At 45.0% G+C, this 22,512-nt stretch overlaps 1 protein-coding gene across 1 annotated transcript in view; it reads left to right on the forward strand.

Annotated features, from left to right (window-relative positions):
- Positions 1-1,976: 1,976 nt before the first annotated feature.
- LOC144780980 (C-reactive protein-like) overlaps positions 1,977-22,512 on the forward strand; it is a 32,432-nt gene continuing 11,896 nt past the window's right edge. The window contains exons 1-2 of the mRNA XM_078659573.1: positions 1,977-2,222; positions 18,256-18,325. Coding sequence (XP_078515699.1) covers positions 18,262-18,325 — 64 coding nt within the window. The 5' untranslated portion in view covers positions 1,977-2,222; positions 18,256-18,261. The remainder of the gene's footprint in view (positions 2,223-18,255; positions 18,326-22,512) is intronic.

Here is a 22,512-nt window from a genome sequence, read left to right on the forward strand (position 1 = left end):
CGGATTTTCCAGGTTGTCATAGGTTTGATTTGTTATGAGAACGTCGTATGCCTTATCAGGGGCTGGAGGAATGTCTCTTGTCTAATTAGATCTCAAGCGTTATGACCTAATCAGATAACACGTTCCTGTGCCGTAGTGTGACTGCGTCAGATAACGGTATCTGCATCATGGGGGTTTTTCTTGCCTCATGGGCTGACTGTTAGTTAACTTGATAGTTAGTTTAACCAGAATAGGGTCAGGAATAGGGGGATCGATTCAGAACCTATAGGAATACATGACAAAACAAACATGTTGGTTACAAGATCTTTGGTTGTCAGTATTTTCTCACAATAATTCAGTCCATGCTTCACCATAAGGCAGACTTTTTCATCCCAACACATGATATTTAAAAGTAGAACAGTTAAAAGTTTAATGTAAAACATGTCCTTCTAGTGACAAGGCCACAAAAGCTATTTAACTGTATCAGGGTTAGCCTGTTCCATAGGAAAACAGTGGCAGTTAATATTAAAATGAATAATGTTGTCTCTGCCTAGGAACCAGCTAGAAAGTAAATTCTTGCTTTACATTTTTTTAAATTATAAATGCAATTCATAGATAAAACCAGATCTGTACTAAATATCGTACTAAAGGCACTTTCAAAAAGTCTCAATTTGCCTACGTAAAGCCTCTAGAAGTACATTTGCCTGAGTTTCCAACCATCATCCAGAAGTTGAATCGCTCCTTGAAGAGTGTGAACTGGCTCCCAGAGAGACAAAGGCCTTGGGTGTGGGAAGGTGTTCTGTTCTTCTGATAGGATGGCCATCTGGGTGGTGCTCATAAATTTATTTATCTTAAAAGAGGCCTACCCTATCGCAGACAAATGTAGATAACACCATGGCCTGCCACATCTTTTAGCCTTCTAGACAGTCAGGCACCAATCAGAGTGGGAGAGGTGCTGCCGCCAGAACTTGTTTTGCCAGGGTTGGCTCCACCGCCATGGCAGAGGAGCAAAGCCCCACTGCTGCTACTAAGCAGAGACAACAGTGACAAATAAAATGATAATAAAATAATTTATTTGCATTTTATTTTTCACTGTTGCCTCTGCTGGGCAGCTGAGTCACAGGGTGGGATGGGGCCTGGCCATCCTGAACTTTAGGGAGGAGAATATTGCATACATATTACACAGATACTATTGTACTATTGAAGGGTTTAGAGGTCTATGTTAATCATAGTGTTACGTGCTACAGGCAAATCCTTTAGCCTATATAATGCACACAGCGGCAGGGAGCTGTTCAACTCAGACATGCATACCATAATACAATATTCTAAAAGTATGTAATCCCGTAAGATTTTTGATTTAATGTTGCCTTTGTTTACTGCTTGTAGGACCAGAGATATGTAAGCTGCGATGTCTTTAGGTGTGGCTTATATTGGCCTCATCAGAGGCAGACATACAAGTGATGCGCAAAGATTTTATTGTGAACCACAGAGCTACGATATTTACAGGAATAAGAATTCCACAGCAACCTACTGAAAAAAATAAGAGTTTTAAATATTAAATTTAAGACTTAATTAGAATAGGTTTAAGACTTTTAAATATTATCACAATCCACCAAGATTAAAAATATATTGTGGTGGCATCGAACCATGTCCCCCCACAAATGTTATTATTTTTAGGGTAACTACCTCTTTCCTGATCACGAGGCAAACTTTCTCCAGTCCTGCTCTTCCCTGTGATCAACTAATGTATTTTGAATCTAGCAGTTTTGTTTTGCTTCTATTAAAATAATTAGATTAACAGGTGTGCAAACAATGATTTGTGGGTGGATAATTCAGGGCTGGAGCGAGGGCCTGGAGTGAGGCGGCCCCTTAACTCTGCTTCAGTCTTTGCTGTGAGCCTCGCCCTGGGCCACGTGCCACATCCCAGGCAGCCAAAGATATTCCAGGCCTATGGGAAGTGCTATTTTAGGCTGCCAGCATAATATTCACAGGAGAGAACCAATTGTTCTCTTTACTTCCCCCTTCTTATCTAACAGAACCTCCCTAAAATGTTCCCCTTCCTTGCAAGAATTGCGAAGTGAACCGAACAGAGCATCACTTCACCTCTGATGCCTTTCTATAGATTGCTTGGCACTTTCATGCAGCTCGCCCAGGGGGCTATAAACTGAACTCCCCGGTGTGCGGGGCACACTCTGACACTGACAGCTGCTGCTGAAGAAAGAGCCTCGAGGCGCGCCTGAAATGTAAGTTGTCATATTATATTCATGCCGTTGATTTAATTGATAAAAATAATTAATTGCTTGGAAAGTTACATTGTAATACTACATTGTGGCCATGGATTAGATAATAAACACCAGAGACCGAATTAAAATAGGTTTTGCTTGAGCTGTTTTGCACAATCGTTTGCACCAGCAGCTCAGAGGGAGCATTTTCCCCAACTAACCATTGCCATTTGGCACCGGTACAAATGTTGTATTCACTCCAGATAACAGGCTCAAATAGTTGAAGAAAAGATTTTTTAACACTGGTGTTGAATTGTGAACGGGCACAACTGATAAGTAATGTAATCAACTAAAATTAACTTGAAGGGAGTAGATTGTGCCGGAGGACGATTCCTCCAAATGCGGATCTCTTCATAGTTAGGCTTAGGGCGCCTCCTGCAGGCCATCTATGGAAATGTTTGTCTTGCAGCCGCCTGAGGTCAAATAATTTGTGACAGCCTCTTAAGAGATAAGTATCTCTGTTAGTACAGACAGCAAGGCAGGAAAGACAGGCATTTTAGGATGATGCAACATTATGTATAGTAAAGGTGAAGGAACAGTGATCACAGTCTCAGGAGTTGCACTGAAAAATACTTTGTCCGGTCACGGTAGAGGACGCATAAGCAAACTGAGCAGAAGAGGAATGATGAGAGAGAGAGAGGCAGAGAGCAACAAAGAGGAGTTACACAGAGAAACAAGTATGGCATAAGAAAAATATCGTGGAAACAAAATGTCATGCAGTAAACACAATAAATTCAATATAGCATAATAATAAACAACGTCCATCCAAATAGCCACAGTTGTAAGAAAATGTGAAACCAACATCAGGCTAATCTTTAAAATACACAAACTACTGTATCAATTTCCGCGTCACTGCGCAGGAAGCCCACAAGTAAAATGCCACTGCACCATATATCGTCGGTGAATAAGCAGAGCTTTAAGAGTTTCAGGCCCTATAGTAATTAAAAACAGACACTGAATCTGGTCCCTGTCGGACCCTATGTAGATGTCCTTCACTTCAATGGCAAAGTCCACTTCTGAACAAAGACTGTAAAATCACGTTAAGGTAATCCACGTCAGAGACTTAGCTCAGGTTTATATTTCACATGTGTTAATTAATCTTGCTTACCTAAGAGTCCAGCTAATTCCAAGATGACGTGTTTATGTATGTGTTTTTGTGCATCATCTTACTCTTGTATGGGCATATTTTGAACTGAGTCACCTTTGAGGGCCAGATTTACCAGTTTCTTACACAGCGCAGTGCCGCAGCCGCAAATGCTGCGCTGCATGAGAGGGACAGAGCAGCAGAATGCCATGCTTACAGAATTATGCCCCTCTCCTCTCCTTACCCTGGCGTCTGCGCTGAAATCAGCTGCCATGTGCCACGGACACCCCTTTGCGCCATGGTGTCTCCATGAGTCCAGCTTAGGTTTTGTACTGGAAGGGTACCCTTCCAGTACAAAATCCTATGCTTAGACTAACTTTAAAAATCTTCCCACTTTGAATGTGTGCTCTACAAGGCAGCACACATCGAAGTCAGAAAATAAAGCGGGAAAAAAAAAATTCTCCTGCAAAGCGCCTGGCTCAAGTGTGTGCTATTTTCTGGCGCTAAACCCTGTTTACTTTGTTTCTGAATTGGGTTTAGCATCAGAAACCTTGGGTGATTGCATGGGAACCCCATGAACCACCCATGGTACGCCCCCTTCGCCCTGCTTTGCGTTACTTTCACATTATTTTAAGCACTAAACAAGTTTAGCGTGAGAAAGTAAATTGGAAGGGAAGATTTTGTGCTGATTTGTGTCACTTTTGTGATGCAAACACAGCGTAAAATCTTAGTAAATCTACCCTCAAGTGTTTAAAGTGGGCCACAATTGAGAGGTGTGGAGTGGAGGCAGCAGGCAGTGCAAGTTTCTCACGAGTGCCTGTCAGTGGGTCAAAAAGATGTTCAGAATGCATGGTCATTAAACCTTTGCCTATCTCCAAGGCACACAGAGTAATGGTTATGTGTGCAGGTGCAGTTGTGATCCTATGCAAATATTTATGAATGAGGTACGCAGTTGTCAAAATATTGACAATGCGAAAGAAAAAGAAAATGTTGTGCTTACAGGCTAGTGAATGTATTGTTTACTTGAGGACAGTGAACTGAAAGACACACACAGAAGTGCATTCAAGAGAGAGTGAAAATGGGTGGTTGAGTGGTAAGAGATGGGGTGTAGGAGAGGCAGATGAATGAGATGCTGGGAGAAAAAGAGTGTACTTGTCTCACATAGAGTGAATATAACAGGAGTGACTGGGACAGTCTGAGGACTACTAACTCTTCCACAGGCCTCAGTAAGGTTAATTCAGTCTCACAATTTCAGATTTGAAATATTAACGATATTATTTATTTGCAACACAATCATTGTTGTTACTCATTTATCTTAAACAGCTACAACTGTTGGCAAAGCGAAAAGTCCTGGCTGGTTTTCGGTGTATGTCAATTTTGGTGTTATGTATCTGGATTCAACAACAGAAAGCTAACAAAATACCTGTCAGGTGGCACACAATGAAAATCCAAGAATTATAGTCTACATGTTAAATTCACACTCTTTATTACAAAGTGTGGTATCCTGTTCTCTTCTATCACACATGCTCTTCCTTGTTTACAAATAATTGTGCAGAATGTTATGCTTAGAAAGTCCAGGTCTGCTACTGGTGAGTTTTGTTTATTGATATCATCATAGAGGGCAACAGTTGCATCTGTTATGCGCATCACTTAGAAACAGCATGAGTGTGCCATCAAAAAGTTAGTATTTATATTTTAGTAGTACAGGTTCAGACACAACATTGTTATGTGTCCAGTATCAGTGCAGTGCTTGCATGAAATTGTTGTAATAATCACAGAACTGACTTACTGGAGCGTAACGTAGGTCACCGCAGCCCCTGGGTAGCAGAGTGTCCCTCCACCCTTCAGAGTTCCCATTCAGCCTAAGCCTATGAATATCTGTGAGATACAGGAGTCTCAGGGGTCCTGCACCACAGGGGCACCTAGTATGTGTTATGCAACTTGTAATTCTCATAAGCTGTAACCAGAATCTCTATCTATGTTTTCTGTCACTGAGATGTAGTGTCATGGAGGTTTATGTTAAGCAAGGCTTATTAACCCCTTCGATGCTAATGACAAAGCCAGCTCGTCCTGGGCGTTACCTTCGCTACGCGGATGACGAGCTGGCTTTGTCATAAACCGCGCGATTTTTAAAAATCAGCGCACAGCGGGAAAACGCGGTAGCGCGGTAGCGGTTAACATATGTAGGCCGAGCGTCAACCTATAAGAATACTCAAAGTGAGCACTCTGATAACAATGGCCTGCTTACCTCAGAATTGACCCTAGTAGTTTGGGTGATCAGGGTAAGAATAGACACAAACTGGAATAGTATTTATGTCCTTTGTCCAGCCGGACAGGAATTTATTTGGTGATGCACACAATCAGAAAGTAATGTCAAGGGGGCACAGCCCATGACCCACAGTGAACAAGACAAAACAACAAGTATAGGCAAGAGCGAGCAAATCGCTCTGTATACTTATAATCAGTGAACAGACTTGATTGTAGTTTGAGTGACCATAGTACATAGTATTCACAAGCATATTGACTACGAATACTGCGGCGTGAGCGTGTTGCCTGCATCTTTGCACTAACATTTTAAATATTGTCTAAAACGGTATAGTTGTTATTTTAAAAATCTCTTGTGGTGCACTTGTATTTGGAATACACTTAGTTTTAATTCCTTGCTAGCATTTGCACTTGGAAGCACGTTGAATTAAGAACGGTTAGCTTGCACTTACCTAGCAGTCGCGCTGACTCCCCGGTCCACCGCAGCTTATTGCTGATTGATGTGGAGGGAGAAAACAGCGCTAGCACTTCCTGGTCGGGCCACGACGGGCGGCCATTTTCACAGGGTGTCGGTCTAGTGTCCCAGCACACCCTGACTACTAAAGAGCCTAATCCTTCACGCGCCCCTCATATTGACTACGAATACTGCGGCGTGAGCGTGTTGCCTGCATCTTTGCACTAAAATTTTAAATATTGTCTAAAACTGTATAGTTGTTATTTTAAAAATCTCTTGTGGTGCACTTGTATTTGGAATACACTTAGTTTTAATTCATTGCTAGCATTTGCACTTGGAAGCAGGTTGAATTAAGAACGGTTAGCTTGCACTTACCTAGCAGTCGCGCTGACTCCCCGGTCCACCGCAGCTTATTGCTGATTGATGTGGAGGGAGAAAACAGCGCTAGCACTTCCTGGTCGGGCCACGACGGGCGGCCATTTTCACAGGGTGTCGGTCTAGTGTCCCAGCACTCCCTGACTACTAAAGAGCCTAATCCTTCACGCGCCCCTCATATTGACTACGAATACTGCGGCGTGAGCGTGTTGCCTGCATCTTTGCACTAAAATTTTAAATATTGTCTAAAACTGTATAGTTGTTATTTTAAAAATCTCTTGTGGTGCACTTGAATTTGGAATACACTTAGTTTTAATTAATTGCTAGCATTTGCACTTGGAAGCACGTTGAATTAAGAACGGTTAGCTTGCACTTACCTAGCAGTCGCGCTGACTCCCCGGTCCACCGCAGCTTATTGCTGATTGATGTGGAGGGAGAAAACAGCGCTAGCACTTCCTGGTCGGGCCACGACGGGCGGCCATTTTCACAGGGTGTCGGTCTAGTGTCCCAACCCTCCCAATCTACTTAACCCTTGGCCTGCAAGCGCAGCGGTGACGCGCAGCGGTAGCGCCACAGGAGCGCCGAAGAGGCGCCAAAGAGAAGCCAGTCTGCGCCAGTCCGCGTTCAGACGCTTCTAGCTTCCTGTGCTTCCTATTATGGTAGGACACTGTCTCTCCTATAGCTCACAGACTCTGCATTTGCTACGTCCCTCCGTCAACTCACTGTGTCTTCACTCTATCCCCCCGACAAGGCTCGGGTCACATTGTACTTCATGTAACGGGAGCCTACCTCTCCCATATATATCTAAAATAAAACCTATACACAAATGGAGATTGTTTCTCCTTAACTGTCGGTCGCTACCCAAGCACCACACAGAAATTTCCATGTTGATTGAGGAGCTCAATCCCGACGCCCTATTTCTGACAGAAACATGGTTGCAGCTGGAAAACGATCCAGCCATTGTTAGGGCCATTCCCCAGGGTTACACCCTGAAACGCCTGGACCGCCAGACGGGTAGAGGCGGCGGACTTGCTATTATTTATAAAGATCTCTACAAGTGCTGCATCACCTCTTCTTCCGCTCGATCGCATGAGAGCTTTCTGTTCTCCTTAGAATTCATGCCTACCATTTCATTCTCTGGTATGCTGCCCTATCGCCCTCCTGGTGCACTTAGCAACTTTATTTCTGATCTGACGGATACTGTCGCTAGTGCCCTGCTCTCCTCAGCAAATTTCACACTGCTTGGCGATCTCAATCTTCATCTTGACGACCCATGCGACACCTCAGCCACTAACCTTAGGGCCAACTTTCTCGCCTTGGATCTCTGCCAAAAGGGTTTCCTTGCCACACACAACAGAGGTCACCTTTTGGATCATATCTATAGCAATATAGAGAACCTAAAAGTTGAAACCCCTATTCCACTCCCATGGACTGACCACTTCCTTATACCATTCACCTGGTCCATAAATTCTTCTCCCACTTTTTACACTCTCAAAAAACGTATGGGAAGGAAGTGGCCCTCTCTTTCAGTTCCCGATTGGGAACTTGCTCTTATTAATAACCCTCCCCAGCTATCCACCAACCCTTCGGTAGCCACGATTAATTTCAATAAATGGATTTCCAGTACCCTGGATCAAGTCCTCCCCCTTACTCCCCTAAAACCTACTATAAGAGCTAAGGTCGCTCCCTGGTACACATCCTCTCTCAGAACCATGAAGCAAACCTTTCGTCAACTGGAGCGAGCCTGGAGGCAGGACCACTCCCAACAAAAGAGGGCCGAATACAGAGCCGCCATTAGACTCTACAAAAAGGAAATTAATATCACACAATCTCGCTTCTATGAGGAAAAAATTAATATGGCTGCCAATGCGCCTAGGGAAATCTTTAAAATCGCCAAGTCCTTAATTTCCCCCCCTCCAGAGCCTCCCTCATCTGAGGGTGTGCAAACCCGGTGTAACAATCTTGCAACCTTCTTCTACCAGAAAATTCAGACTATCTACTCGTCATTTACTCCTGGAGATGGTAACACTGATACTATTTCTTCACTCGGCCCTGACTTCCCCACACCTTGTAAACTTGAAAATGTTCCACTCCTAGACCCTACCTCACTAAATAGGTTGATCCCCAAGACTACCTCGGGATCCCCCACAGACCATGCACCCCCCAGGTCCTCAATAAGGCTATGGACGTTATTCGTGCGGTCATCTCGGACGTCCTTAATGCCTCCATTACCTCAAATACTGTCCCGCCCTCCTGGAAGTGTGCGATGGTCAAAGCGCTGTTGAAAAAGCCGTCGCTTGACCAGAACAACCTAGTCAACTTCCGACCCATCTCATTGCTTCCTTGGATGAGCAAGTTACTTGAGAGGCATGTCAACAATGTCCTAGTGGACTATTTCAAATCGAACGGCATTCTCCGTACCTCCCAGACAGGGTTCCGTCCTTTGCACGGAACCGAAACTGCCCTTCTAGCAGTAACTGAGGAAGCCAGAGCCGTGCTGGACCAGGGAGGTAAAGCTGCCATAATTTTACTCGATCTCAGCGCCGCGTTCGACACGGTCAACCACTCTACTCTACTACATCGACTAAGTGGTTTGGGTGTGTCGGGCGCGGCTCTGGAATGGCTTACCTCCTTCCTGGATAATAGATTCTTCCAGGTGTTCGAGGGCGAGTCGGTTTCCCCCAAACACCCTCTTAGCTGTGGAGTGCCTCAGGGCTCCTCTCTGAGCCCGACCCTTTTTAACGCCTATATGGAGCCGCTAGAGAGGATTGTTCTTCCCTTTGGGGTGCGTATTGTCACCTACGCAGATGACACCCAACTGGTGGTCTCTCTGGACCACCCCGCGGGATCATCCTCCACCTTAGGCCCCTGTCTAGCGGCTGTTGCCAGATGGATGCATTCCTCCCACTTAAAACTAAATGGAGAGAAAACTGACATCATGTTGCTGGGCAATTCCCCTCCATCTGCGCTAACTTCCATCTGGCCTTCATCCCTTGGTCCGCCTCCCCCTCCTAAACCCCAGATTAAGAGCCTGGGAGTTTGGCTGGACAAGGCGCTTGATTTTTCAGCTCAAGCAACCAAAACTGCCTCCACGTGTATTGGGCTGCTGAAAATGCTTCGTAGGGTGCTCCCCCTTCTCCCTTTCCAGGCCAGGAGGACCATGGTTCAAGCCCTCGTCCTTTCCCGCCTGGATTATGGGAATGCCCTGTACATGGGAGCTTCAACAGCAGCAACGTACAGGCTTCAGGTCACACAGAACTGTGCTGCTCGCTTACTGTACAACATTCCTCGTTGGCAGTCAGCCAAGAAGGCTCTCAAAGAGCTTCACTGGCTACCAGTTGCAGCAAGAATACAGTTCAAGGCCATGTGCATTATGCACAAAGCCTTTCACCGTACCGGCCCAGTTATTCTACGCTCTATAGCCACTCCTTATTTACCGTCTAGAGCTTTACGCTCCAGCTCCTTGCAACTGGTAACCACCACAAAAATAAACAAAGCTCGCTGGGGTGGCCGATCTTTTTCTTTTACTGCGGCCAGGCTTTGGAACTCCCTCCCCTTGGCCCTTCGAGAAACTAACAACCTTCTGCCCTTTAGAAAGGCCTTAAAAACTTACCTGTTTGCAAAGTTTTGTTAAGTCTCCATGAGTTCGCCACCTGTTTTCAGTCAAAGCGCTGCGAGGCCCCCGGGTAGTTATGCGCTATATAAGTGTAATTACCAATACCAATACCAATACCAATATTCAGTACATATGATCCTATTGTGTCGACGATGTTTCGACGCCGAAAAACAAGATAAATGGCATCATCTTCAGGACAAATATAACGGTGACCGGTCAGGACTGTCCGATGTCCCTCACCGGCTGGGCCTTTATTTGCCACAGTCCTGATTTGCCATCATTATTTAAATTGCCTGGCCCCCGTGGCCCCTACCTTGCGCTGCCCTCAGCCCCTGCTGCGGCCTTCTTTTGCCCATCCCGACACGATCGCGCCTCGGCCGCCCTAACTCTGCTGCAGGCCAGGCCCAGGCACAGGCCCTCCTAGCCCTCAGATCAAGATCAGGTGAGTGAGACTTGAGACAGTGAGTCTCTGCGTCACGATGGTCCCAGCGCGCAGCGCCTAGTAGGCAGGAGGACTGGAGTGGTGGTTCGGTTCAGGACGGGTGGTGGGCGGCGAGGAGGACCGTCGGAGCGAGTCTGTCTGTCTCAGTGGGTGGCGGTCGGGTCACGATGGCACGGCACGGGTTGGTAATTGGTATTGTAATTACTGCTGGTCGAGTCCTGTGACGTCCTCCCACAGAACAACTCAATCACAGGTGTTTGTTTGTGGCGCTACACCCCCCCCCTCCCATCCCCTCCAAAATTAATGTATTCTCTAGGTGGCTGCAGGATTTCAACAATAATTTTTAACTACACACAGAGACAAAAAAACTCACGTACACACACTCCTCTCTGCTCTTAAAACTTTTGGTTATTTTACAACATTTGCAACATTTTACAGCACGATTTCTTTGAAGGTGCCAACAGGGGACTGCATAACATAATTGGGCCTTCAGAGTTTTTCAGCACTGTGATGAATAGATTCCTTCCCAAATTATCTTTTTAATCACTTCAGCGTGAGCATTTTCATGTGGACTCCTCCGATTTAACAAGCCGTTTTGGTATATTGTATCTATTTTTGTATTTGCATTGCTCCTTGCATTTTCCATCTTGTATTTTATTATATGTATGACTTGACTGTTATATGAACAGCGCTCTGATACCCTGAAGAGTCCTGTTCACGCTTTATAAAACTCTGCAACTAAATAAATACAGACTGACAGCAGAGATTGCACATAATTCAGACAGCCTTTTGATTTTGTTGGGGACTCAAAGGAAGAAGTGGGTGACTGTAGTGGGAGGCTGAGAACAGCGGGGCAGATTTACAAGCCCCCTGCGCCACTAGTATGTCACTTTTTGTGACATACTAGTAGCGCATTTGACTGCTCCATATTTACAAGGACAGGAAAAGCCACTCTGCATGGCTTTTCCTGTCCTTGTAAATATTGCCCCTTTAAGCTCCAGAGGGCCCCCTCCTGCACTGTGCAAGAGTGGCTGGCCCCCGCCCTGAGAGCTCCCGAATGGGTCCAGAGCATGGGGGGCCCCCTCCATGTACTTTGCAGGGGAGCCCCCTCAAGTTTTGTTACGCCACTGAATACAGCATGAAACGTTAGAATGTCCAGTGAATATAAATATCCAGTGCGCGCGGTCATCATCCTCTTTCATTAGCTGCTCCACTCCAGATAAGTGCCTCTGATATTATGCTTCTTGTTTGTGTGTTTCTGTTATTGTAATGTTGCTTGTTTTACCATTACTGTGTTTCTTAATGAACTTATGCTTCTAGATTGTTATTATTTTAAAGGTCTATTCTTCTAATTTATGGTTGGACGTGGTAAGCAGATATATGTTTATTTTGCCTATGGTGAGAGTGCAGTCTGAAATGATATTTTTTTTTAAATCACTCCATGCCTGTTGCAGTCTAATTGGCTTCCTGCCGATATTCAGGACTGTGTTGTTGGTTACAGGAGGCCTTTCTGCTTCTAGTTGGTTTAACTGGGGTCTCTGGCTGTTGCCCGAGGTTTGGCAGCCTAAGCGTCTGCTTCAGAATTCTCACGGCAGCGCTGATTTGTTGTCAGGGGCAGAGGGCGAGTTCTTGATATGCTGGGTCCTTTGACTCGCATTCTTGATATGGCCAAAGAGGCCAGGAGTACAAATGCCAGGTTTAATGTAGCCCTATTGAGAGGTTGGGCACAACGTGCCATTTGTATTTTGGCAAATGCAAATGCAAGCCTAATTACAGAGAGAACAAAGGCAGTCCTAATGAGGATGAATCCCAAGCCGACCGATTTGGCCACAAGAGACGACATGGGAGATCCGAAGGGACTACTTTTTGGAGGGAGCTTTGTCAAGTCCATTGGAAAATATATTTCAACCTTTACTGCCTTCAACAAACCCATATATGTGAACAGTCTTCGGCTCAAGGGCTGTTTTTGGATTGGCTAACAGGAGGGGACTGGCTGTCAGCCGCAGTTCATTCAGATCCCAATATTATACCCAGGATGCCAGAAACTATTGAGGTTACAATAGGGGCTACCACTCCAACACTGGCTTCTACCTCAGAGATAGAGAAATTCAGGATCCCTTTGTGGAAGATCGAGGCCTCTGGGCACCGGCTCTCAAGGTGCGCTCTATTGGTTCTGCCCATATAAAAGTTGGGGGAAGGTGGAGATTCTTCTTCCACAAATGGGAGAGAAATAGAGGAGATGGTATGTTTTCTAAATTGTTGCTGGTTTTAGAATAGAGTTCTGGGAGACACACGTATAAGTCAGACAGCCAAAGGAATTGGTCCTAGATACAGAGAAGATGGATATACTATTCACAGAGTTAGCCCAGATGTTAGAAAAAGAGGCTTTGGTTCGAGTTACAGGCGCAAAGGAGATGAAGGGTTTTGTGAATACAGTTTTTCTGGTGAAGGAGAAAGACTAAGGTCCGGGTCTTGTCATAACTGTAAGGGACTTGAACAGATTTCTAGTCTACAGGCACTTCAAGATGGAAGGAATCCATCTATTAAGAGACATTTTACAGTCAAAGGAGTGTTGGTGAAGTTACACCTAAAGGACGCACACTTCATGATACCTATTGCAAGGGACAGTCAGAGATACGTATGCTTCAGATGGAGGGGTGTTCCAATCAGTTACTCTGTCTCCCTTTCGGGCTGACCTCAGCTCCGTGGTGTTTCATCAAAGTGATGCACCCAGTGGTAGCCTTCCTCAGGGGCATCTTGTTAATAATTTATTTGGATAATATTTTGCTAATGTTCCAGTACAGGTTAGAACATATGAAACACTTGGCTAGGACAATTGAACTCCTACAGAGTTTAGGTTGCATAGCAAATGCAGAAAAGTCTATCATGGTCCCCACTCAGAATCTATCATTCCCGTGGTTTCAGGTAGATACTCTATTATTCCAATCGTTTCTCCCTCAGAAGAAGGTGTCAAAGATAAGAAATGAGATAAGATTGGTGTTGGCAAAGGAGTTGATCAGCGTAAGAGACCGTGCAAGAGTTCTTGGACTCCTGTCATCGTCCATTCAGGCCATCTCCCAAGGTCCTTTACATTACAGGAGCTGAAAAATTTGGGCATGAGAAAAGGCTCATGGTATGGGGACTCTATTTCCCTATCAGGGGATGTCAGTGAATGTTCAAGAAAAGCTGTTTTTTGAAAAAACTTAAAGGTTGTGCGCGCGGCTCGATGTGTTGCGTGGTCCCCCTCCCGCAACCCCTGCCTTCGTACACATGTGGTTACTCACCCTAACTCACCAGTGACCAGAATCATGCACAAAATATGACAGACAAGATGGAACAACTCTGTATATGTAGCAGTTTATTTGTTGTGTATTGTAATTTGAAATCTCTTTTTATTTTCCTGTAGAGTCAAAGGCATGAAATAATACCACTGCTTTAAGATCATTGCATATGTCACAGGCTGACACCGTGTCAAAGCTGCTCAAACGTTTGTTATTAAAATGCTATGTATAAAATTACTGTTACAAGAAAATCATTTGTATAACTTGTTGAAAATCGATAAAGAAGATTCAAAAAGAAAAAGAAAAATTAGAGGTTTGGGATGGCAAGGCCAACTTTGGGAATGTTCCCGAACTTGTGCTGGAATCGGATGACAGCAATCTTAGTTGGGGAGCTCGTTTGAACAGCCCGGAAACAGGTGGAAGATGGTCCAGGGAGGAACAGTTACTTCACATAGATTGTTTAGAAATGTTGCAAGCCCGAATGCCTTGAAGAGCTTCAAGGATTTGTTGACGAACACTGTGACACTGATTCGTTTAGACAATGTCACCGCCATATCATGTTTAAACTACTTGGGTGGATCAAAATCAAAGGCTCTGGCAGACCTGGTGCAACAAATTTGGTATTTTTGTTGGGATCACAAGATTTTGTTGAGAGCAGAATATATCCCAGGCCTTCAAAATGTAAGGACGGGTTGGAATTCCAGGTGCCTCAGGGACTTCAGCAATTGGAAATTGAACCCAGAGGTTTTCTGTCTGATTCAGAGGCTATGGAGTCATGTTCAAGTAGACTTCCTTGAGAGAAGACTGGCTTACCAGGGACACAGGAATTGCAGTTGGAGGCAGAATCCGGAGGCACTGTCAGTAGATGCCTTTCTGCAGGATTGAGGAAGAGAGAGAGGCTATGCCTTTTTTTGCTTCTCTATGATTCTGAGAGTATTGATGAAAGTAATGTCGGAAGGTTTCAGCATTATTTTGGTGACTCCCTTTCAGAGGTCACAAGTTTGTTTCCTAGGGGTGATGGAGATTGCAGTAGCTATGCCTCGGTTGCCTCTTTTGGTCTTCTAATGGATTCAGAAGGAGAAGAAAACCCTTTGGTTTTGGAAAGGAAAAGGAGCCTTCTTGTTTTGCGGATTTCAGGCCTTTCACAAAAGACTAAAGATCTTTTGTAAGAATGTTGGCCTGGGAACTAGAAAGAGATACAAAGATGTTTGGAAGAAGTGGTGTAGTTGGTGCATGGAGAGGGGTTTAGATCCCCTGGAAGCTCCTATAGCTGAGGTAGCTAATTAACAAGCAGATTTGTCCAATTCAGGTCTCACATATAGGACTATTAACTGTTATAGATCAGCTATTTCTGCAACGCCTGTTAACCTTTGGCTCCTGGCACATAGTTGTACTATCCTTGTCTATGCCCCTTGGAATTTTGGGGGCTGATTGGACAAGCACGATTGATAGAGGATTTTATAAAAATATATGCTCAATAGCATTAACATGATAAAAAGAAAAGTAACTTGTAGTTGAACCAAATACATTTTGTTGTGGGAACTGTGCTTATGCTAACATTAGCTAATGTAGGCCTCGATTTCAAAATGATTGGTGCTGTTTGTGGCCATCTTTCAGTAGGTCATTTTTTGTTTTTGATTTGCCCTGCACACAGCCTATTCATGCACACGCAACTTTGCAAACACTGCTTTTGCAAAGTCAATTTCCCATGTACAGAATAATGCTTCTTTTGTTTAGAGTTATGGAGCACAATAATCCACTGAAAGTGAATCTTCCCAAGGCCTCATCTAGGGTGATTTTTCATGAGAACCTGTTACTGTATATTATAAGTAGCAACATTTATATTAACCGCTTAACCGTGGCGGCAATTCCGCCGTGGTGCGGTGGTTTAGTAGAGTGGGTGGGCCGCGTCGGCTACCTGGAGGAGCTCTGGGCTCCTCCCAATGGAGGAGTTGGACAGGGCGGTGGTCACTCCCCTGTCCTTTTTGTAGTTTTGTACCAGAGTGGGAGACAAGGGCTCCTGAACTGGGTAAAAGTGGTTTATGCAAGGAGGGCACCAAATTTGCCCTTCCATGCAGCCTGGTGGCGCTCATAAGCACCCCCATCCTACCTAATGCTAAAGGAAAGGTGGTCACACCTCTCCTTCCCAGAAAATTATTTGTTCAGCTTCCTCTGCCCAAGTTAAGCTCCTCAGCAGGGTGGCAGGACATTGTCTGGCAGTCAGACCCGGTAAGGCTAGACAGGTAGGTTTTAGGGGGTCCTCTAAGGAACCCCAGTACATGGTATCATGCAACTAAAAATGGAATCAGTGCAGTTGCATGATTCCAGGTTCGGAGCAGCCATTATGTAGTTGGACAACTTGACATGCCAGAGTCCACTACATACCTTATAATGGTTGTCCCGCATGTATAAAGCCCAGAGAACGGAGTCTGGGGATTGTAGTGGTACCTCTGCTCGTACAGGTGTATGCACACACTTAGAACCAAGCACTTTGCCCTTCAACTCTAGGGCCTACCTTAGGGTTGACCTATAGGGTAAAAGTGCAGTGACACGGATATAAAGCACCAATTTACGCAGGCTGCACTGGCAGCGCTGCAGACACAGGTTGCATGGGCTCCCATGGGAGGCATATTGCATACTGCAGCCCATGGGAGACCCCTGGTGAACAATTCCCTGGGTACCTCAGTACCATATACTAGGGTCATACAATGGTACCCCAGTATGCCAATTTTGGGTTGTACAATGTACTCACCATGGAATTTAGGGGAGGGAGCACTGCCTCTGGGGTGCTGGTTAGCAGGATCCCAGTGAACTACAGTTAAAACACACAGACACCAGACAAAAAGTGGCATTATTTATGCCAGAAATATCCTACTTTCCTACATTTCCCAAGTCAGATGTGTGCTGTACAGTGCAGCATCCATGCAAAGTGGGAAAAGTTCGTAGAAATAAAAGCATTTCTACTTTTAACACCTACTTCAAAGAAGCTTTATTTTTTGATGCAAACCCCTCACTGCTATTGTTAATAGATCGTGGTTTTCAGCAAAAACCATGGGTGATTGCATGAGAATGCCCATGCAGGGCCGGCTCAAGGCCCGTGCGATCGGTGCCACCGCACCGAATGCTGACTCGGGGTGGGGTGTCAATTTCTGCAAGTATATTATCATTTTAAAAGCACCTGCTGCTGTGTTCCTTGCCTCCAGTAATTTTCTGACATCAATTAAAATGTCAAGATAACTCCGGGGATTACTCCTCTTCCTGGAAAGAGACCGGAGGATTGTCTAGTGGAAGTTTTGACTCAACGTGAGGTAGTGCAGAGGGTTAAAATACTTGCTGCTAAGAACGTGTACCATGCAGATCACAAAGTGCATGTAATGTAAATAGGTCAGTGGGTTACTGCTTCTGTAAGAAAGCTCATTTTGTTCATTGTCATTTGTAAGTAAAAATCCAAAAAATAGAACATTTTCCACTATTCTCTGTTCCCACACTTTGCTCGATAAAAATAGTACCTCATTTGTGTGACTGGACCTATCAGCGGCAGGAAAACACAAGAAGGAAATATCAAGATGTTGCCTTGCAAACTGACACTTTCTGGCCATGTATGTAGCTACAGTATTGCAACCTCGACTCAGTGACCAGGAAAGTTTACCAAGCCAAGACATTTCTGAAAACTAGACATCCACGTAAGTCTGTCGTTGGGGACCAGATGGACTCCAGGGGCTGTTACGAGGTGGGGCATGGCCCCACGCCACAGTGGGATACTCTACCCCATTTTGTTTTTATTGACCCCTGGCATCTAGTGGGCTTTTTGCTCTCCTGGGTATCAGAAGACTTTTGGAGCCGATAGGGGTGGGGGCAAGCCCAATAGAAGGGTGGTCCACATGCACTCCAATCTTTCTTTAAAAAAAATATTATCCCTGAGTCTAGTGGGCTTTCTGTGCACCCTCTCTCCCTCTAGGTGGGCAGATAGGAGTAAACCCCGAAATCTCTCTCCAGGTGGATGGAAACATTGATTTAATGTTTTGTGAGAGAGCACTTGCCCATGCATAGCGGTCCACTCCTCTCTTCTCTGACGTCTAGTGGGAGGATCCGTGCTGGAGATCGCTCTCCTGCAAGATTCTTCCCATTAAGGCGATAAGGCAGATCCAGGGTCTGTCTGATGAGACAAATGAAGCAGGAAGTGTTGCCAATGTCCTCCTGCCTTATAGACTACCTAAATGAGAGAAGCCCAAGAGATGGCAATAATAAAGCACAGGTTTGAACAAGAGGTGAAATATAGTGCAGTGGGATGACTAGATATCAGTATTGAGATAAAGAGAAGCTAGATAATGTGCCAAGGAAGAAGAAAAATGGATGGGACAATAGAGGTTAGAAAATGCTGTGTCATCGACAATGTCATCCTGCATTCTATGGTTACAGAGCAATAATTCACCTAAAAAGGCATAATTAATCATTGCGTATTTACTTAATGTTTTAGACTACTATGAGACAAATGGAGCTGGGCCTTCTTCTCATCAGCATCTTCGGAGCTGCTTCCCAAGCCATAGGTAAGTTGCATCAAGCGTCAATCATCTCCATGCATGTGTTAGTTTAGATGGAGTGATAGAACGAAGATTTGATGGGAATTTAATACACTGAGATATTATAGAGCTAACCGGGATACATCTTTTAGGGCAAAGCCGGAATCATGCTGTGCCTCCACAGCTCTGGCAGCAGAATTAATGCGTCTTTAGCACGCTATTGTTCTGCACGCAAGTCATTACAGTGACTTGCTTTAGGGGGACGCATTGATGGAATGGTGTTAGAATTATAGTCCAGCTCCTTCTCTACTGTTCCACAGACTGGAGTTGGAATAGTAAATTAAACTGATCCAATATGCAGGCCCCCCCTAAGGCAAAATGACTTGCGTGCAGAACAAATGTTTGCTAAATTCGCATTCGTTCAAATGACGGAGTTCCTAAGGCATGCTTGAAAAGCGCATGAGGAATGCCGACATACATTCAGAGCTAATCACCTTCAGATCTGCAAACCTTCTAAGACATTGAACAGTGTGATGTAAAACGATCAGATGGAGCCCTAGGTGTTTCGAAGAGTGACTGTGAACGTGTTTGATTGTTTATTGGATGTGCTATTGACACCATTTACCTAAGACTCACTGTACTCACTGTACTAAAGCATTCACTGCATTCCCTTATCTACATAGTATATGGCCTCTTTGATCACCTTTATCAACAGATTAAAGCCCCAATCCAAGTGTTGTAGCCTTGACATGCACTGGGGCCTCCAAAAGTCATTCACTTATAGAGTTTTTAGCATCTGTGACTCTGCCCTACTCGTGGCTGGAAGTTTGATGACTTTGGCTGCAGAATTGGCCCAGACGTCTTGCCCTGCATAGGGTCTTCCCAGAGCTCTAACCATGGTGCTTTCAGGACTTGTCACCTCAGAGGAGCCTGGGAGCTCTCCCTGAACATGTGTGGGGAGGCTTTGGAAGCCCAAATTCAGTCATTTATAGAGTTGATTGTCCCATTGAAACACTGGAAGTACCCATAGGCTTTTTGGAACTCTGTCCTTTGTGGAGAGGAATGCCTTGAGGTGATGGTTTGGTAGAAAGCTCCAGAACCTTTGAACAGCCGTGCATGGGGTCTACAGCAGCTCTAGTTTGGGCTTTCTCTAAGCTTGTAACCTGTAAGCAGCCTAGGCACCTTTTTGGTACTCGCTAACTTTCCCAATCATATAGAGGGCTTCCTTGGTAACTAAAGCTCAAATTTTGGGGCTGCACCATGAACATGCGTAACAGCTTTTTGAACATTCTGACAAAGCCATGCACAGAAATTGGTGCCTCCCGCAGGATTTCTGGAACTCTGCATTATGTGCAGATGAATGACTCAGGTTTGTGGCTGGAGAAAAGGTTGATGGGCCTTTCCATTGACAGGCATAGGACCTTAAGGTGCTATAAATGGGTCCATTCAGTAAACGATTGCCCAGAGGTGCTTGGGAGCACATTTATTAATTTCTTTCATTTGCAGAGAGGGCCACTTTAGGTCAGAGCCCAAAACCCAAGTCCGCGAGTTTTGCCTTGGACATACTTGGGGTCTCCAGAAGCTCTAACTCACTGACCCAGATTATCAAAAGGGTCACGGAACCCAGCACAGCTACCAAATTTGCTGTGCTGCATTGCGTAACAAGGAGAGAGCAGAAATGGACGTATCTACAAAGATATGACACTGTCCAGCTCTCTCCCTAACACTGACCCATAATCAAGCGGCTGAGCTACATGCATACCTTTGCACCACTGTGCAAAGGTGTTTGTAGGAATCTAGAATAGAGGGGCATATTACCAAGCAATAGCGATAATTATCGCTATTGCTTGGTTAGAGACAAAAATGTATCGCCGACCTTCGGCGATTTTTATCGTAGATAAACCTTGGTATTACCAAGGTTTATCGCAAATGCGATAAAAATCGGCCACAATGCATGAATATTGCTGAAAAGTCAGCGATATTCAGGCATTACGGAGCTAATGCTCTTAGCCATGTTATCCACCTCCCATTGGATAACATGGATAAGTACTGCTCAGGGCAGGTGTTAGCTTTTGGAGATATTCGCGCTTAGCGCGAATATCTCCAAAAGTTGGTAATAGGAGATAGCGATGTTAGCGACTGTTTCCAGTCGCTAACATCTTGGCACGCCCACTTTGCATGTCATTAGTGATACATTTCTCTGACATGCAAAGTGGGGCCCAAGATGGTCGCTATCTCCTACTAGCTGTCGCTAACTGGTGTTAGCGACAGCTAGGTAATAGGGAGATAATTTTATCTCCGCTTTCTTGGCTTTTAAAGCCAAAAAAGCGGAGATAACCCCCCTTGATAATATGCCCCAGAGTTTGTACTGGAAGGGTACCCATCCTTTACAAAATACCATGCTTAGACTAACTTTAAACTTTTCCTGTTGGAGGCTGGCTCAGTATATAGTGTCCACCTATGGTGAGGCACTGTGCACGGAGTAAAGGCAACCCTTAGTGATAGTGTTTATGTGGGAAACAACCTTTACAATGCAGTCATCACATTGCACTACATTTACAATGCAGTCATTACAGCGCAACATCCTTTTCAACGCATGTCACTACAATGCAGTCATTACATTGCATGTCACTACAAAGCATGACACTGCAACGCATGTCACTACAATGCAGGCATTACATTGCATGTTATTACAACGCATACCATTACAACGCATAGTACCCCTACACTATACAACACTTACCCTACTGTTGCACCCCCGGGAGTTAGAATAGTAATTTTTACACCTACCCTATCCAACACTTACCTTAAATCCATTGTTATGGTATGCGTTGCAATGGTATGCGTTGTAAAGGTATAATGCGATGTAATGGAATGCGTTGTACATGTAGTGGCATGCGATGTAAATGTATGAGTTGTAAAGGATGTTGCAATGTAAAAACTGCGTTGTAAAGGCATGCGTTATAAATGTATGCGTTGTAACGTCATACATTCTGGTTTTGTCCCTGAAAACCAGAGCTCTCAAGGGATAGCTGTGGAGAGCAGCTAAGGCTTATCCAGGAGGGTATAAAGCAAGTGCATTTACCAATATAGTCTGTCAGTAAGCTTTTCACACAAAAAAGAACCACACCAGGTGAGTATATAAATACTTTATATTTATAACTATACACTAGACGATAACTTCGTATATCTCCTACCCAGGGATATCAAGTACACACAAGAAATACCTTATAGATCGGTAAGTAGCATAAGAAAACACATAGGGCCTAACCAGGGGGTCAAACCAAATACTAAAATAGTGGGATGTGAGTTTAGTACCAAAACAGGACTAGTAGTCAAAGATGGAGGACCCCAGGGGAAACACGGAATCACCCAAGGTGAGTAGCCCAAGACGCTCGGGTGCAGAGTGGTTACACTGATCAAACGTCGATAGGATAGCACAGGGTAAGTCACGGATGGACTTTTACAGTTCTAGAACTTTCCCATAGGACCCCAAAGGAACCACTTGGATCAAGGTAGGTTGGAGAGCCACGCCACATGTGGATACACCAGGAACCAGGATTCCTACACCAGAAAGCCCAGGTGCATAGGGATGAAGTGCTGTCGGAATTACCCGTAGATGCCAATGGAGGTTTGCGGAAGTTCAGCAGCTGCAGCCTCTCGTGGACCAGGCCTGTGGAACTAGGACATGGAATCCAGATGAGAAGAAACTGAAAGCAGAAGGGGCAGAGTCCAAACCACCAGGAGGTGACCAGGGGGCACAGGGGCACAATACCAGCAGTTGTCTTTGTTTTTTGCTCTAGCATAGTGAGAATGAAGCAGCAGCTGTGGAGCCCAGGTGATGATGCAGGAGCATGGGAGCCTTCCACAAGCTGTCCCATGCTAGTCGACGAGTGCAGGGAGGTCATTGGCCCGCAGGCCCACCAACAAGCCTTGCAGACGCAAACAGCGGATTGGGAGTGAATATGCTGTGTTGCAGACCAGCAAGGTCTGTGGAACTAACCCAGCAAGGGTAAGTCAGGGCCAGCATTCAGCATGCAGGAGAGCCATCAGGAATCGATGGAGCCCCCTGGAGGACCCTCTGCCAGCAGGCACAAGGAGTCTCAGGGAAGCCTCAACAGCACAGAGGAGATGAAGGCCCATGATGCAAAGGTTGCAGGCAGGACTTCGTTCTTGGAGCTGTGCAATACTGGAGGCTGGGGCTTCTAGGAGTT

The sequence above is a fragment of the Lissotriton helveticus genome, chromosome 9, assembly GCF_964261635.1.
Source record: "Lissotriton helveticus chromosome 9, aLisHel1.1, whole genome shotgun sequence".
NCBI classification, from domain to species: domain Eukaryota; kingdom Metazoa; phylum Chordata; class Amphibia; order Caudata; family Salamandridae; genus Lissotriton; species Lissotriton helveticus.